The sequence below is a fragment of the Geospiza fortis genome, unplaced genomic scaffold, assembly GCF_000277835.1.
Source record: "Geospiza fortis unplaced genomic scaffold, GeoFor_1.0 scaffold106, whole genome shotgun sequence".
Classification (NCBI taxonomy): Eukaryota; Metazoa; Chordata; class Aves; order Passeriformes; family Thraupidae; genus Geospiza; species Geospiza fortis.
The window spans coordinates 2,895,639-2,908,932 of NW_005054377.1; the positions used below are offsets into that span (position 1 = coordinate 2,895,639).

The following is a 13,294-nucleotide window of genomic DNA, read 5'->3' on the forward strand; positions in this document are numbered from 1 at the left end:
GGGAAAACGGGGGGGTCTGGGGGCTGGCAGACCCAGGTGGGGCGGCAAAAGGGGCTCAGGAGGTCCCCGATGCTGGAGAACGAGGGGGTTGGGGTCTGAGAAAGGCAGGATGGGAGTGTGGGGGATCCCAGGGCCGAGGAAAAGGGGGGCTGAGGCAGAGGAGGGGCTCCAGGGGTCCCTGCGGTGGGAAATGGAGGATTTGAGGTCTGGGAAAGGCGGGAAGGGGCATCCTGAGGGTCCCAGGGTTAAGGAAAAGGTGTGGCCTGGAGGCTGGGAGGGCTGGAAAAGGGTTCCAGGGGGACGTTGGTGCAGAATTAGGGGGTGCAGGGGGTTCTTTGTGGGCTCTGTGTGTCCCGGGTAGGGCAGGAGCAGTGGGAATGTCCCCTGGACACCTTTAGGGACAGCTCGTCCTGTCACCGGCTTGGGGCCATCTCTGGCTTTGTGTTTGAGAAGAGACACCTCCAGCACAGGGGTGTGGGTGCTGGGGACATTGAGGAGATGTGGCAGGGCTGGGTGCTGGGGACACTGAGGGGACGTGACAGGGCTGGATGCTGGGGACACTGAAGGGACATGTCAGGGCCGGATGCTGGATGCTGGGGGCACCCAAGGGATGTGGCAGGGCTGGGTGTAGGTGTTGGTGACACTGAAGGGATGTGGCAGAGCTGTGTGTTGGGTGCTGGGGACAGCCAGGGGAGGTGGCACAACCAGATGTGGGTGTTGGTGACGCTGAGGGGATGTGGCAGGGCCAGGTGTTGGTGCTAGGGACACCCAGGGGACGTGGCAGAGCTGTGTGTTGGGTGCTGGGGACACTGAGGAGATGTGGCAGAGCTGTGTGTTGGGTTCTGGAGACACTGAGAGGACGTGGCAAAGCCAGGTGTGGATGCTGGAGACATCCAGGAGGCGTGGCAGGGCTGGATGTTTTGTGCTGGGGACACTGAAGGGGCGTGGAAGGGTCAGATGTCAGTGCTGGGGACACCCAGGGGAGCTGGCAGGGGCAGGTGTTGCTGCTGGGGACACCCAGGGGACATGGCAGGCTGAGGAAACCCAGGGGATGTGGCTGGGCCAGGTGTGGGTGCTGGGGACACTGAGGGGTGGTGGCAGGGCTGGGACACCAGGGGACATGGCAGGACTGTGTGTAGGGTGCTGGGGACACCCAAGGGATGTGGCAGGGCTGGGTGTGGGTGCTGGGGACACTGAGGGGACATGGCAGGGCCAGGTGTGGGTGCTGGGGACACTGAGGGGACATGGCAGGGCCGGGTGTGGATGCTGGGTTCGGTTCTTGTGTCATTTCTGGGGCAGAGCTGGAGCTGAGCTCACCCTCTGCCAATCTCCAGCTTTTAGGGACCCTCCAGAGGAGGATTTGGAGGTGGGGAAGGGTCTGGAGGGACCAAATGAGCAGTGAGCAAGGACACTGGGTTTGTTCAGGAGGGGACCAAGGTCAGACGTTGGGGGTGCAGAAAGATGGGGTTGACTGAAGAGGTTAAAAGATGATTTATTGCAAAATCAGTCATGGAAGGGTGAGACTGTGAGGTTCTTACATCCAAACCCATCACATCAGAAGCCATTATAATTCTAGTTACAATGCCTTTTATCAGGCATTTATTATGCAAATCTCTTATTTCTTATCCAATCAGCTGCTTCCACAAAGTTCATTAGCATCTTCATAACCAATTGCTAATTGCTACTATAATATTGCTGCTCTAATAGGCAATACTATAATAGCCAATTGCTAATTGCTATTATAATTCTAGTTATAATGCCTTTTATAAGGCATTTATTATCCACATTTCTGATTTCTTATCCAGTCAGCTGCTTCCACAAAGTTCATTAGCATCTTCATAATCAATTGCTAATTGCTAGATTTTACATGATTTACCTCAATTTCTCTTTTTCTATCCATAGAAAAAGATAAATATCATATCTAACATTATAGATATCATAAATATTTATCATTTCTATCATATAACTACAGAAACTTACTCCTGTATCTTCTACTTTTTATCAACTCTATAACAAGTTCTATTGTTAAATTTGAATTGTTTTCTACTATCCTGCTTAGCATATTTATTCACTTATATGACTCCTATATCTACTTGCTTAAAACATATTTCTGCTTAAATTATAAATCTTTATTCTTGTTTTGGGTCTGTTTCACTACTCTATTCTAAAGCTTCAGGCCTTCTCCAAGGCCTTAAATCAAACTCTGCGTCCATCTCTATCTCTGAGCCTCAGAGCTCAGCAGGGCTGCAGCTTCTCCTGAGGGACAGCTCCAATTTCTGTTCCCTGGGACAGGGACAGGAGCCAGGAATGGCTGGGGCTGCGTCAGGTTTGGGTTGGAGATCAGGGAAAGGTTCTTCCCCAGAGGGTGTGGGGCACTGGAACAGCTCCCCAGGGAATGATGACATTCCCAAGGCTGCCAGAGCTCCAGGAGAGTTTGGACAATGCTCCCAGGGGGGATTATTGAGGTGTCTGTGCAAGGCCATGAGTTGGACTGGATGATCCTTGTGGGTCCCTTCCAGCTCAGGATATTCCATAATTCCATGAATTTTGTTGAAATTTCCCTGATATTGGAAACAAAGAGGTTCAGTTTTGCCTCTGAGGGGATTGAGAAGCTGGGCTCCCCATTTCTGACAGGACACCCTTAACCAAGAGCTCAGGGTCTGGTGAATTTCTTTGCTGGGCTGCAGGAAATATGGACAATGCAAATAACAAATCTGGTGTACAGTGGGAAATAAAGATGTGATTTTAGGGAAACAAATCTGCATCTGCATGGAATTTTTTAGGTATTTTCGGTGTAAACGTTGGTGTCATTTTTTCAGAATTTGTTAATTATTTTAATTGGACATATCAATAATTGACCCATTTGGAGTGGAAGGGACCTTAAAGCTCATCCAGTTCCACCCCTTGCCATGGGCAGGAGCACCTTCCACTATCCCAGCTTGCTCCAAGCCCTCCCCAGGGCCTCCCCACCCTCACAGCCAGGAATTCCTTCCCAATATCCCATCCATCCCTACCCTCTGGCTGTGGGAAGCTATTCCCTGTGTCCTGTCCTCCATCCCTTGTCCCCAGTCCCTCTCCAGCTCTCCTGGAGCCCCTGGAAGGGGCTCTGAGCTCTCCCTGGATCCTTCTCTTCTCCAGGTGAGCACCCCCAGCTCTCCCAGCCTGACTCCAGAGCTTTGTCCTTCCTGTGCCCCCCCCAGATCATCTCTGGGCACACAGCAGGGGTTTGGATGGGAGCTTTCAGAAGTTATAATTAAAAATATGCTCCAAGCATAGAATTCATCTTGGAAAAGGGATTAGTAATGGATCTTTTCCAGATCACAGAATATCTGAGTGAAGGGGTTGAGTTGTCCAGCCCTGGCACAGCTGCCCAGAGCAGTGGAGGATTCCCCATCTCCAGAGGGATTTAAAATCCATGTGGATGTGACACTTGGGGACATAGCTCAGTGGTGGCCTTGGCAGTGCTGGGGGATGCTTGGACCTGATGATCTTGGAGGTATTTTCCAACCTCAGTGATTCTGTGATTCCCTAATGAAATGAGGATTTTCTCCACTGGATGGTGCTGCTCTCCCAGAGTTCCATCACTATCCGTGGCATCATTTTTGAAGCAGCCCAGAAATTTGGTTTAAATTAGGAGCTGAATCTTGTACCTGGTTTCCTCTCCCACTCTAAAGACATCAGTGAACAAATTTACATTTCTGATAAATTATTGACTAATTAGTGGATTTTATTGTTTGTTAGGAAAGGAGAGATGATTTTGTTTTTTCTGTAGATAGCATGGAGCTGTTCCTGGCTTTCTTAAATACTTCTCTAAGGATGAAAGAAAGTTTTTTTGGGTTTTTTTTTCCTGCATCTAACTCACCCTATTTAAAAATCAAGAATGTGTTAACCTGGCAGAAACCTGAGGATTGATCCCCCAGTGTAGCTAAGAAGGTAGCTTAGATTGAAAGTGCTGAGAAAGTAAATGTCTTTTAATTTCAAGTTTGATGCCCTTGTGCTTTGTAACCAACAACCTCCTGGGAGCAAAACATCTCAGAGGGCTTCTCCATAGGGAGAGATATTCAGGAAAAACCATAGAAATTCACTTTTGAAGCTGTGATTGAAAAGAAGGGCAGCTGCTCAGCTGGGGAATGTAAGATCTGCTGGAACCCTTGAGCCAGAATCACCAAGGTTGGAAAAGATCTCCAAGACCACCAAGTCCAAGCATCCCCCAGCACTGCCAAGGCCACCACTGCCCCATGTCCCCAAGTGCCACATCCACAGGGCTCTGAAGTCCCTCCAGGGATGGGGACTCCACCACTGCCCTGGGCAGCTGTTCCAATGTCTGGTCACCTTTTTCATGAAGGATTTTTTCCCTCATGTTCAATGTAAACCTCCCCTGGCACAGCTTGAGGCCATTTCCTCTCCTCCTGTCCCTTTTCCCTGGGAGCAGAGCCCGACCACCCTGGCTGTCCCCTCCTGTCAGGGAGTTGTGCAGAGCCACAAGGTCCCCCCTGAGCCTCCTTTTCTCCAGGCTGAGCTCTGTGGTTCTCCTTGGGGCAGCAGGGAATCCCAGTTTATTTGGAAGTTTAAAATCACAGACCACACTGCTGGTTCCCCATCTTTTCTTGGCAGCACAGGCAGGGCTTGGAGGAGTTGCTGCTCTCAAGGTTTCCTGGTGGGAATAATCACAGAATCCCAGGATGGTTTGGGGTGGAAGGGACCTTAAAGCTCATCCCATTCCACCCCCTGCCATGGGCAGGGACACCTCCCACTATCCCAGGCTGCTCCAAACCCATCCAGCCTGGACTTTGACACTTCCAAGGATCCAGGGGCAGCCATAGCCCCTGAGGTTAATAAGTTGTTTCCTGTAGAGAAGTGAACCAGGCAAAGGTTGGATTCCCCTCACAGCCCTTGGGCCTTTAACCCAGTTAAAAACTGTTCAGGGTCTGTTTGGAGCTTCAAAGTTTCGGAAGTGGGATAAAAAAAGCCCCCACCTTGAATTCTGACAGTCTCAGTTCCTTAAAAATGAAACAAAACTGGGCAAAAAATGAGTCAAACATCCCTGTAATATTCAATCCCTCTGGCCCAAATCCCAAATCTTGTCTTTTAGGGAACGATGACTTCCTGATTGCATTGAAAACACCTCGTTGGATTTGGCTTCTCCCTGCCTTGTGTGGCCTTGGGTTAAAAAGTCATTTTTGATCCAGCATTTCCCATGGTGTTTAATGAAGTTTGTGATCTTCCTGTCTCCCATTCTTTGTTTGTCTTGTTTATTTAGGTTCTCTTCCTGCCTGGGCTTAGGTGCACGCTTCAAGTGACTGGTTAACTGAGCTGGCTGCTCTTCCTTGATTTCAAGGAAGCTGTTCCTGGTGGGAAAGGCAACATGTGGGTCTGGGAATCTGTCATTTCTTTAGGAATCCACATAGATCAAGGGAGCCTTGATTCTTCTTTAGATCTCTTAACTCCTGCAATAATTTCTGGCAGCTTTTCAGTTTCCTCATAAATCATTTTTGAGAAATGCAGAAGCTGAAATCCCACAATTTTCTGTTCTGTCATTCCCTTTCTCTGATCACTTACATTGGATTTTTCATTTGGCTTTTGTTAGGAAATCAAATATTAAAATTTCTGGGTTCTGGTTAAAGGGAAGCCTGGAGAATTGATTTTGTCCAGAACTGGGAAAGCAGCTTCATAATTTCCTCCTCTGTAGACTCCATGTTGAAGCCAGATGTAAAACAAAATTGGAATCAATATGGAATTCACACCTAAATGTTAATCCTTAAAGCCTCCCCTGAGCTGCAGCCCATCCTGAGGGACAGCAACTCCCACAGCAATCCCACTTTGGCATCTTCCCATTAATAATTAATATTTTCACTGGGCTTTTCTTATTGTTATTGTGTTTTTTCATTTAGTAAAATTAACCCCCAAAATATATCGAGTCTGGCATAAGTTCTGAGGTATTTTTTCTGCAATAAGGAGCTTTTTTTTGGACTGATTCAATACCAAGAACTCTCTGGGAATGCCAGTAGAACCTGTTTGAATTTTCCCTTCCTATTGCAGCTCGGAGAAAGCAGAAGTGGTCTGTGGATCCACGGAACAGCGCTTGGAGCAATGATGACTCCAAATTTGGCCAGAAGATGCTGGAAAAGATGGGCTGGTCCAAAGGAAAGGTAGGATCTAAAGGAGAACACTGTAACTGAAGGGTCTAAAACTGCCAAGGGACAGTTTTGATTTATTCTCTTAAGTGCACAGGGAATTTGAGCAGTGATAGATTTCTACACTTTGTTACAAAGTCTTGTTTGTGCCTCTCCTGCTTTCCAGTTTCTCTCCATTCTTTGACAATCTAAATTCCCAAGTGAGAGCAGGAGCTGGAACATTTAATCAGGTTAAAGTTTTTAAGCTGCCTTTAAACCCTCATTTCTCTCCCTGCTTTTCATACTCTTTAAAGCAACTCCAGGACCTGCTTTAGTCTTTCAGTTTTAAGATTTTTTTTTTCTGATCTGTTCCTTGAACCCCCAAAATGCTGTGAGCTGTGTCCCTTCCCAGCTCCAGCCAGGACCTATGGGTGAGGGGACTGGTTTCTGGCACTAATAAAAACCTTCAGGTCAGCACAGACACCTGCAAAGTGCAGGTTTAATTCCACAGAGGTGCTCAGCAAAGCTGAGATTTGGGGCTGCACATCAGTGTTTAGTGACAAGAATCCCCACAAAACCCCCACTACCTTTAATTATTCTTCTAGATTTCCTCTTCCAGACTTTCCTTAAACGGCATAAAATTAGGATCATTCTCAATTCTGTAAATGCCTTAAAATCTATTTTTGGATTTAAACTGTTGCCTCAGTTGTCTCACAATATTTCCCACTCAAGATACTGGATCTTCCTGGCCAACAGTTGTACAAGAAGGATTTATGTCTCCATTCCATTACAAACTTGGACAAATGGAACTTTCTCTCGATCTAATTAAGGGGAAAAAACCCATCTGGGCAGTGAAATTAGGCTGCTTAGCACCAATCCTGTAAATGGGGAATTGGGTCGGGGAAGGATGTGTGGCCAAGGGTCCTGTTTGCTTCCATACTTTTTGGTCAGCTGAAGTTTCAAGGCAAATTTTCCACCCCATTGACCAAATAAACTCTTCTTTGTTTGTAACAGCAACAGCCTTTTCCAAATAAGCCTCATCCCTTCAAATCTTCCATATCCCAGGATGTGTCTGCAGGGCTTCTCTCCACTGCAGCACCATATAAATGTTTATTAATTCCAACACATTTGGCTGATGATTTGTGACAGATGAGGCAAATAGCAGGTCAATACCAGGAACAAAGTCTTAAACCCAAAGCTTTGCCTTTTAATTTTTCAGCCTTGACCATAGAGTTGAGAAAGATAACCCTAAACCTGAATATTGCTTCATATTGGACAACTCCAAAGTTGTTTGCTCCAATATTTTCATCCACTTATGAGGTAGAAAGAGTTGTGAATGTCCTGCTAGCTCCAGTCTGTTTCTCCCCTGGCCTTCTCTGCTCTCCTTCCATATAAATTTGGTTTGGATTGTGTGTTGTGTGGATCTGCCTCGTTCCCATTACCCTTGCCAGTGACAGAGACATTTTTGGGGTGAGGCACGTTCTTCTTATGTAGAGTCTTGTTTGAAAACTGTAAACAATTTGGGCTTGCTTAGGAATGTCAGGTGGCTTCCTGATTAGTCACCCAAATACTTAATGTTGTTGCTATTTTAATGTTTATAATGCTTTGCTGGAGGCTTAAGTAGTAAATTTAAAAAAACTTTGTGTGTTGTGTGGTAATGCCTGTGAATGAATTCAGCTACAAGCAGGCAAATTAACAGGAAGTTGTTATTTTTTTGCTGTATTTCCTTGTGAACTGTCTCACAATCCAAAAGCTCTAATTGCTGCTGTGAAATCCTTACATTTCTACCCTCAAATCCTCCTTAGGGTCTCGGGGCTCAGGAGCAAGGAAATCCAGAACACATCAGGGTTAAGGTGAAAAACGATGTGCTGGGATTGGGAGCTACCGTCAATCACGAGGTGAGCACTGGACCCAGGGCAGGGAATGGATCCCATTTCAGCAAAAGCACAATTATTTGAATGGAATATTAGAGAAATCTGTAGTCACAGCTGCTGGTAGCATGTACCAAACAGGATTGTTTAAGATTTCCAAGACAACCCTTTTAATTTCATTTCACTTTGGGGTGGCTGTAGGAGCTGTGGTTGGTGTTACCACCTGTGGGGTCCCTCCCACCAACAAGGATTGGATATATAATCCAATTCATTTACTTCTGAGAGTCTTAATATCTGTTTTGTAAAACTTGTGTTCGTTCTGAAGGCTTCTACCTTGTATTCATGTGGGTGATATTTACAGGACAACTGGATTGCTCATCAGGATGACTTCAACCAGCTTCTGGCTGAGCTGAATAACTGCCATGGACAGGGTGAAACAGGTAGGTTCATGCTTGGCTCAATCAGATGCTGGAAGCTCAGCAGAGTTTCCATTCTGTGTCTTAAAAAAGTTCTTGAGGCCCAGTTTGTGATGCAAATATTTTGGATAAGGTTAAGAACTCCTTCCCCAAAATCACTGGGAGCCAATGGATGTGTTGCCATCCATGGTCATGGATTTGTGGATCTCAGTGGATCAGTTTTGCTCTCAGCACTCAAAGAAAGGCTTTTTCTTGAGGAAAGAAAACATAAAATGTTTAACCTGTTTATTTCATCCAGGATCACAATATTTGGGATGCTTTCCCTGGCCGGTTCCTAGAGGAACATTTCCTTCGTTACAAAGCACCCAAAATCTGTCTGAGGGCTCACAGCAATCTCTCAGCACTGCAATGCTTTGCCTTCCTTTTGTTGATGAACTGTCACACTTTGCTTCCATGCTCCAGTGGCTTCTTAAATACCTCCTTTTCCTGTCCTTGGAGAGCTGCTCTGTAGCTTTTGCCTCAGAGCTCTACATCTCTGCTTTGAGTGTGGCATAAAGTGATTTTTGTAGCCCTGGTGTTGAGCACACAAGTGGGGAAACTTTCCCAAAAGGGCTATTTTTAAAGTCTTCTATTTTTGAAAAGCTTTTCACAAACTGACCTTGCTTTGTGAAAATGAAATTAGGAAGTTGTGGTGGGTGTGAGCTTAGAGAAAGAATTGGTTTATCAAGTGATTTATCCTCTCTCCTTTAGTTAAATGCAGTTTAAACTCTGGTTTTGTATCTGAACACCTCTCTGGAGTGTTGTTAAACCAAGGGCTCCTGTTTGGACACAGCTTGTCCTTGTGCTGCTGGGGCAGAATTGCCAGATTAGTGAATTTAGCAACTCTTCATTCATGCATTCTTAACCTTTGACCACTGAGTTTTCTAGGAGAGAAAATGTAGAAAGAAGAGGAGGAAAACCAGTTAGCAAGGAAGTTTTCTAATCCTGGAGTAATAGGATTAAAATTTTGAGCCTGATGCCTCAAAACATCTTCTTTAACTTGCTGTGCAAGCTGTCCTTGTGAAATCATGAGGCCACCCAGGACTCAGTGCTGTCACTCAGCTTCTGGAGAGGTAGGAGAACATTTTATGGGGAAATTCCACAAGTTCCTGTCTCCCTGGAGAGCTAAATCTTGCCCAAGTTGCAACTTGAGCCCTGGGAAGATCAGGGAGGTGGAACTGGTGGGAAACCTGCAGATGAGCAGAGAGCCAAAATGACTTGCCCAGGGCCACAGTGAGTCAGCAGAGGCAGGTTCAGGGAGCAAGGCTTGGCCCTAAGCTCTGCTCTCTTCCCTGGGTCACCTCCTACAAAGTGACCTTTGAGAACTGTAATTTCTCCCTCTTTCACTCAGTTCTTTTGGTTCCTTTAGGAGGTGGGACAAGTTTTCAATCACTGAGAACAAATTTGGGTGCACCTTGGAAATTCCAGGTCAGAGTCACATTTGGTGATTTACAGAAAGGCATCGCTCTGACACTTGTTTTTGTGGCAATTGTTGAAGCTGGCAAAACTCATCCAGGAAAAGACTCTGCCTGCAGCTGTGCTGCAGGAGCAAATGTAACATTATTGGCCACCCTCCAGTTTCAAACTGCATTAAAAGTCAGCTGAAAAACTTCATTGTTCTTAAAGAACCGGTGCAGATGCCAGAGCTGGATTGCAATTAGAGGTTGGAAAGGCAGGGCCCCGTGGGGGTTGATGCCAACGTTCAGATACCCTCAGTGTCTGTGGCTTTAGCTGTCTTTTCCTTTTTTTTTTTTTTCCTAGCTGGGCACTGAGGGCAGATTTAGATTAGATTAGTTATTAGGAAGAAATTCATCTCCTGGTGGTGAGGCCCTGGCACAGGTTGCCCAGAGAAGCTGTGGATCCCTGGAAGTGTCAAAGGACAGGGCTGGAAGCAACCTGGGATTGTGGAAGGGAGTTGGGACTCCGTGGTCTTTTCCCACCCAAACCACTCTATAATTCCTGGCTCTTTTGTTGGGATCCTCAGTGATGGTGACAGCCCCTTTCCCATGGATAAAAAGTGGGAACAACACCCTGCAGTGCTTTGGCACATCCGCCTCAATCACATTTGCTGCAGAAATGCCATTTTGGTGGCTTTATTGCCCTGACTAAATTGCTTTAAAAAGCACATTCATACTCCTGCAGCGCTTGCTCAGTTTGTCAGAGGATTTTCCAGTCCCTGGAAGACACAGGGATGTATTTCCGTGCCCACTGCAAGTGCCAGCATGTTCTGTTGTGAAATTCCTCCCTGCAGGCACAAGGCGGTGCTGCTGCCCCTTTCCCTGTAGGAATAACGTGGAGGAGGAAGGCTCTGTGGAAACCTTTTGCTGTGTAATGCTCCTTTTGCTACCAGGAGACTGGAAACCAGGCTCAAGGTGCTGCGTGGCTGTCAGGATATTTTAGTTGTGATCCTTCCTTTTCCCACAGACCCTTTTTATTGAGGATTTTTTTATTAAAAACTGGATTTGCTGGTCCTTTCTCTTCCCATTGGTGTGGGATTAGGAGAGTGGGTTTCAGCCTGCTGGTCCTCAGCTCTCCCACTGCAGGCTGGGGATTTCAGTTTTAGCTCAGGGATTCATCAGGTGGCACTGCCTTTTAAACATGGAAGTGCTGGAGTTGCAGTGTCAGAAAAGCTGGGGCAGCAGAGCTTTCCAGGGTGGGATCATGTGAAGAAGGTGACTCAACTTGGCCCTCAGGGTATGGGCTGATTTCCCTACCCATCCCACAGGCAGGAAAAAAAACACCTCACCATAGTAACCCTCTGTGGAGTTACAGAGCAGAGACTCCCGTGGTGCCTCTTTTCAGGACTAGTAAGGCAGTAATTAACTGTACAACAGGTTAGTTCTCTCTTTCTGGCAATGTTTTGTAAATTAACAGGTTCTGTGGCTGCAAAGAGAACGTTTGTAGCCCCAAAATAACCTGCCACAGCAGAGGAACGTGATCTCTGTGCTGTTAAATAGAGAGCTTAATCCTTCACGTGGCCTTAACCTGCTCATAGTCTCCCAAAGTACTGCTGAGTGACTGGGACTGAGCCAGCCCCAGAAACCATTCCCAGGGGACAGTTTAGATGCAGTCCCTCTTCTGGAAGCCTGAAAAACGAGATAATAGGGATATGGCAATTTGTTCTAGCTGGCCTTAGGGACAGAAAAGCTTTGTCACCATTCAGTTTCCTTACACAGATGTATCAGCTTATGTCCAAATAAAGGTATTTTTTGTAGGGTTAGAAATGAAAATCCTGTTGGGAGGAGGTAGTTCCCCCCTTTTTCTTTCTGCTCGATCAGGATTTTATTTCCTACTATTTCTTACATCTTTCTCAGACTGTGGTGCCAGAGATACTCTATGAAAAACAGCACTATTATTATTTTCATACCACAGAGATGGATTTGCCTTTGACCTGGAGTAACTGTATCTGCCTTTTCAAATTACATTGGATTGTAAATGGGAAAGAAAGGGGATGGGGCAAAAAAAAGAAAAAAAACGCAAAACTTAGAGTGCTTTCCTCAGTAATACTTTATGATATGTTGTTGACTGGATTTTGAGAGAGGGCATAGGTTGGACTTGATGATCTTAGAGGTCTCTTCCAACCTCATTATTCTGTGAGAAAGTTAATTACACTGATGTTTGAATTTAGTGCTTAAGTGTCTCTAACAGAACTGGACTCTGTTTGCTTGGGGTTTGTTTTTTTTAGAGTCCTCAGTGAAAAAGCAGAAAAAGACTTTCAGCCTTGAAGAAAAATCCAAATCTTCCAAGAAACGTGTCCATTATATGAAGTTTGCCAAAGGTGAGAGGAGTTTTGTTGTTTCATAAGCCCTGGCCAAGATTAGAACAAACCCTGCTCAAGGTGATCTGTTGCCTTGTGCAGTCTAAATTTGGCAAGTAAAACCTGGGTTTAGAAACACCCCCTGCAGCTACTTGCTTAAAGCTCTAATGTTGCCGTTCCTCTTTCTTTTGGGCAATTTTGGGTGGCCTTAGGCTGCTGATGTTGGGAATAAAACAATTCCCTAGTGAGGGAACTGGATAAAGGAGCAGCAAATATTCCAAGTGGGCAGGGATGGCAGCAGAAGGCAAAGGTGAGATGGGAGTGACTTGGGCATCTGTGTGGCACTGACCCTGCAATCCCCAGTAACCCCTGCTCAGAGATCATGTGGATGAGATCAGGGATCAGATTAAACCTGCATGAAGGAAGAGGAAAGCCCTCTTACATCGACCAGGTACTTCAGGGGATAAATTAGGGCAGCCAGAGAAACTGTCAAGAATTTGTAGAGTTTAGTAATTTCTTTCTTTCTTAGAGTGATGACATTATTTCAGTCAGCCCAGGTTCTGGCTCTTGACAGTTATTGAGTCCTTTCCCTTTTGCACTGTTCCCCTTTCACACGGTGTGTGCCCGTTTCAGGGCATGGATAGGATCAGTTTCCACTAATGGCTGATTTATTAAACTGAAAGCTCTGTGTAATGTTTTCTGACAGCAAATGCCTCTTCTAAAACAGAGCTAATTGATACCTGAATGGAGGCCAGATTTTCATATCAGGCTTTGGGATTTCTGGTGAAATAATTCGACCTTGAAGTCCAAGCTGCTAACATGAGCCTGCCACTTTATGACATTAAACAATTAAATTGGTTCAGGGCTTGCAAGTACAGAGGCCGTGGCCTGTGTGAGCAAAGAGGATTTATTTTGATTTGGATTTAACCTTTTACTAAATATAGAGGAAAAAAATAAGTGACTTTTGAGCGTGTAAAATACAGCTCAAGGCTTTCATATTCACAATATCCCTGATTTGTTTGGTCACATTTCCACAAGCCAGCCCCTCATTTGCTTGTACCCTCTGTGGCCTGACACAGGGAAAATGTCCTTTTTCAG

The 13,294-nt window shown here is 45.8% G+C and overlaps 1 protein-coding gene across 1 annotated transcript in view; it reads left to right on the forward strand.

Moving 5' to 3' along the window:
* PINX1 (PIN2 (TERF1) interacting telomerase inhibitor 1) overlaps nt 1-13,294 on the forward strand; it is an 80,661-nt gene that overhangs the window by 20,667 nt on the left and 46,700 nt on the right. The window contains exons 3-6 of the mRNA XM_031060255.1: nt 6,040-6,149; nt 7,919-8,011; nt 8,346-8,424; nt 12,125-12,217. Of these exons, the coding sequence (XP_030916115.1) occupies nt 6,040-6,149; nt 7,919-8,011; nt 8,346-8,424; nt 12,125-12,217 (375 nt within the window). The remainder of the gene's footprint in view (nt 1-6,039; nt 6,150-7,918; nt 8,012-8,345; nt 8,425-12,124; nt 12,218-13,294) is intronic.